Below are 4,582 nucleotides of genomic sequence, written 5' to 3'. Positions count from 1 at the left end.
AACACCCAAGTCTCTGAAGTGCCAATCACCCCATGTCTACAGCCTAAACCCCATGTGTACAGTTATGAGGAAGGGGATGTTCAAAAGAGGGAAGGTGGGGCTCTTAAGGAGGCAGGAGATCCTTAAGGAGTTGCTCAGCGAGTCCAGTTCATAAGGGGAACCCGGACAGGCTGATACTGCCTACCTTCCCATCTGCATATTGATGCTCTCTACTCACAGGACTGTACCACTTCAGTCTATAAGTGGGCGAATGCGTGTTGGCATACTCCCTCATGTCAAACTCTCTTTGTTCTTAGAAAGGTAGCCGGTCAGGGAGATGATTCTTTATCTGTACACTCTGCCTCACCTTGCTGTTTTTTATAGGGGAAAATATTCAGACATGCTAATTCTCTCCCTGCAGCCTGAATGGGTACAGTCCTACAAGACTGTATCACCAGATTCTGTAGCGTGGCTGTTTGATTTGGCCCATCCCACAGCTGCCCTGAGGGTTTGTGTTGGGGGACACAGAAGTCTGAAAGGGGGGAACACACCGCTGTTGAACCACGTAGCCATGCTTGTGCAAGTGAATTTTATTACCCTGCTTCAGAATAAAAGGAAAGAGATTCTAGGCGGAGGAGGGATTGCCGTGGACTCAAGCAACCCCTTTTAGGGGGAGAGTTTGCAAGCTTGCATCTAAGTGATTCTGTTGCAGCTGTGGAAGGAAGGGGGCAAACCAAGAGGGGGGCTTCCCCTCTCCCCCACTTGGCCATCAGTTTCCATAGAGGAGGCAGTGTCTTCAGTATTCCTCAGTGGACCGTGGTGGTCCTCCTTCATCGATTTGCACTGGTTGGCAGAAATAGTTAAGCACGTGAATCTTGTCCATCCTCATATCTGTAAATACTGAAAACGTGCATTTCTTTTTCTGAAAGGCCAAAGAAACAAACAAGTCAGAGAGTCCTAGAGTGCCCTGTTTTACAAATATCACGCGTCCCCCATTCTTATCGGAGTCCTCTGAAGTGTACTCTAGAGCGCGCTGTCCTGGATTTCATTCCTGCACCTGGCACCCCACGTAGCAATCAGAGAAGATCAGCTCTCGGTTGTTCGTTTTTGAAGAACGCTTTCTGTTTATCTCTTAAATTAGCCCCAAACAACAGCCTGTCCCGAGATCAATCCCCAGGCTCTCAGCCTAAAAGAATTCTGGGAAGAGTGCAAAGGCCACAGTGTAGAACACAGGAGTTAGAGCACATACTTTGCATGCGGAAGGTCTCTGGTGTGATTCCTGGCATCTGTGCCTAAAGGGATCTTGGGAAGCATGGCTGGGAAAGAGCCCTGCCTGAGGCCAGTTGTGAAATTGCACAAGTATATTTGAACTGGGAGAGGACCGTACCACTTCCAAGGCTGACAAAGGTGTTTGACTTCTTGGTGCTGCCTGACTAAAAGCAAAGCAAAATTGGTCGTTATCTCACCTCCTGTTCGAGTTCAGGTGCAATCACACAATGTTTCAAGTCCTCATTTGGTTCACGGTGCATGAAGTGAAAGAATCTCCTGTGACCAAAGTGCTGCCCAGGCGGCATCCCTTCCTCCTTCGTGCAGTTGGTGTTCACCATAAACATCGAGAAGGTTATCATAGTCCCAATTGCTTTCTGGAAGCAAAGAAGAAATGTTTCCAGTGCAGGCTGCTCACGCCTCCGCTTGCCCTCCCCAGTCCTCACACAAACCCGAGGCTGATAGCACAGGATGGGGGAATGTGCTTTAAGCCAGGGCTTGATTTGAGTCCCAGAATGTACTTTCAACGTTAGGGCTGAAACCTCAGAACATGCTAAGTAAGAAAGGTATGAGAAGGGGTGTCTAAGCATGTATAGAATGTCTTCCCCTCACCACAAAGAAAATTCACCTAACCCTTACCCAAAGTAATACTCTAAGAAAGAAAGGTGTGAGAAAGGATGTCTAAGGCTTTCTTCACACTGCGCTTTTATCCTGCGATTGAGATGGCTCCCTCACGGAAGTTTGCGGGCTCTTTACACGACACCGGGATCGTTCAAGGCGTCTCCTGCACTAAATGCCCTTTGTTCCGTTTTTAAATAGATCGCAGATCATGAGCTATGAAATTGCCCCGTTGTGTTCCGCTTGAGTTCCTCCCGTGAAAAGAGAGAAAGCGGTAAGAAGAGGAGCGAGATCGATGAAAGAGAATGGAAAACTCAGAGACGGGGAGACGGAGCGGGGAAGGGGGTTGGGGAAAGGAAGCACGTGAAAAAGGGAGCCGACGTGATCCTGCATTTAAAACGGAAGCAGAAAGCCCCGTTTTAAATGCAGGATTTTAGGCTGGTGTTGTTGTTGTTGTTCAGTCGCTCAGTCGTGTCCGACTCTTCGTGACCCCACGGACCAGAGCACGCCAGGCCTTCCTGTCCTGCGCTCTCTCCCGGAGCATGCTCAAGTTCATATTCATTGCATCAGTGATGGTGTAGAGATGCCCTAAGCATGTGCGGAGTGCCTTTCCACACTACAAAGAAAATTCACCCAACCCTCACCCCAAATAATATTCTAAGGGAGAAAGGTGTGAGAAAGGGTGTCTAAGCATGCACAGAGTGCCCTTCCCTCATTACAAAGGGAAATCGCCCAACCCTCACAAGAGCCTTCTCAGTCTGGTGCCTTTCAGTTGCAATGGGAGCTGGAGTGAACCGGGCGGGAGAAGGCTGCCGTACAATGTGGTTTATGGGGCCTGGGCCCAGGATGTGAGTCCAAATTAGTGGCAATGCCCTCCACTCCCGTTTCCTTTGAGAAATCAGTTGCAGCCTTTGCTTGTCCAGCCACGCTGACTCCACCCCAAACCTCCTGTTAAGCGCTTTCCCGTGACTTTGGCTTTCCTCGGTTTGTCCCTCCATGGCCCCCAGATCTAGTTTGCAGAAGCGGGGGAGATTTCTGCTTCTGCGCCCCTGAGGACTCTGTGACCGGAAACGCAAAGCCCTGAACGATGTGGCTTAGGAAAGACCCACTCTGGCCTGGCTGCTTCCGGACGGGCAGCTCGGAGCACCACCCGGTCATTGCGCAGCAGCCAGATTCGACTGCAGAGAAGTTCTCGGGGGCCGCGTTTCCGTGCTGGGTGGCAAAGGCGAAGGGCCCAAAATACTGAACACCTGGACATTTTAGCTCCAAGCTCTTTCTGCCAGCAGCTAGGCCTTAGGAGCAGCATTTCGACTGTTCTGAATGGGAAAGGGGGACTGCACAGCCCCCCAGAGGTCTGGATTGGACGTTAGGCTGGCCGCATTTGTCCACGTGCTGGAGAGGCAACCCCGCTTCTCCATGCTCTGTCCACGCTAGCGGGTGTGACACAGCCATGTCGGCAGGAGGGGACAATTCACTCGAGCACCCGTGCTCGAAACGGGTCTCTTTCTTTTTAACTGCTGCAGAAATGCTTATTCATCGAAGCGCTATTGCCCGCTCCCTTTCAAGAGTTGTAGAACAAGATTTGTAAAGATTAGAACGGGGGTTAGGGCAAATACCCCCCCGCCCCCGGTTACATATTTCAGTTGTAAAGGAACCGGGGTTCAGTGGGGTGGGTTTGTTTTAGGAAAGACACAAGTCCCCAGATGTGATCCATCCCGTCTCCCTGAGGCTCTCCAGCCATCTGTTTCACCTTACCTTGATTTCCATATCTGCACCTTCCAAACGTTTGTAGAAAGGGCCGGTGCTACGTTCATTATAATGCTCCATGGCTTTTCTCTTCCAGTGACTCAACATTGGATGAGATTCCCCTTCCGCCTCCATCCATCTTCGTAGTTGTCTCACCCTTGCCTCTAGCCGTTCATCTGAGGATGGCTCGGGCCGCACCGGAACGTCTGAATCTTCTGCAGGGTTTGGTTCTGAATGAGGCTCCTCTCCCGAAGGAGGCTCCTGTCCCTCCTCCGTCCCGCATGCCGGCTGCCCCAGAAGCAGCGCCCAGCCGAGGAGCAGCTGCCAACACACCCGGGAGCCGATCATTGTGGCGCGGACACCCTGGAAAGGCAGGCACTGCCCGGCTGCGGGTGGAGCGCCTGCTGATATAGGGGCAGAGAAGCCCCGCCCCCGGGTGGCTCCACCCACAAGCCGGAAGAATCCCGCCTCCTTCGAGACCTGTGCGCAGGGCAGCAAGACCAGGAAGGAAAAAGTCAGTCCAGCCTGACAACCCTGGAAACATCTGTGGCTTCAGGGTCAGCCTTTGGGCAACCTTTTCTGCTCCAGTGAAACGATTCTCGTGTGTCCCTGCCTGATATCTTTCAGCGTGACCTCCTGGAAGCTTTCTGAATTTCCCATTTTTTCTCTGTACAGTTAATCGTGGAATCGTAGAGTTGGAAGTGTCCTCGGAGATCATCTAGTCCAACCCAGGCTGTGCACAACAGGGTGTCATCGCTGACAGATGGCTGTCCAGTCTCTGCGGAAATACCTGCAGCGGAGAAGAACCCCCCACCTCCTGAGGCAATCAGTTCCACTGCTGAAAAGCCCTCGCTGTTAGGAAGGGTCTCCTCACATTTAGCCGAAATCGGCTTCCCTGACATTTTACAGCCATAGGTTCTAATCCTGCCCTCGGGAGCAACAGAGAACGAGTCTGCTCCGTCGTTTGCTTGAC

At 51.8% G+C, this 4,582-nt stretch overlaps 1 protein-coding gene across 1 annotated transcript; it reads right to left on the bottom strand.

Annotated features, from left to right (window-relative positions):
* Positions 1 to 552: 552 nt before the first annotated feature.
* On the bottom strand, positions 553 to 3,986 carry LOC146334228 (uncharacterized). The gene is made up of 3 exons (XM_084823901.1): positions 3,619 to 3,986; positions 1,446 to 1,622; positions 553 to 901 (listed from the first exon to the last, which is right to left on the bottom strand). Exons 1-3 carry the CDS (start codon positions 3,955 to 3,957, stop codon positions 776 to 778), a joined length of 642 nt encoding a protein of 213 aa, XP_084680027.1. The 5' UTR covers positions 3,958 to 3,986; the 3' UTR covers positions 553 to 775.
* Positions 3,987 to 4,582: the final 596 nt, after the last annotated feature.

This window comes from Heloderma suspectum, chromosome 17 (genome assembly GCF_057233095.1).
Source record: "Heloderma suspectum isolate Gila_16-S chromosome 17, 16-S_ref, whole genome shotgun sequence".
Taxonomy (NCBI): Eukaryota; Metazoa; Chordata; class Lepidosauria; order Squamata; family Helodermatidae; genus Heloderma; species Heloderma suspectum.
The sequence above is the reverse complement of the archived record's forward strand: the minus strand, read 5'-3'. Positions and strand labels throughout refer to the sequence as shown.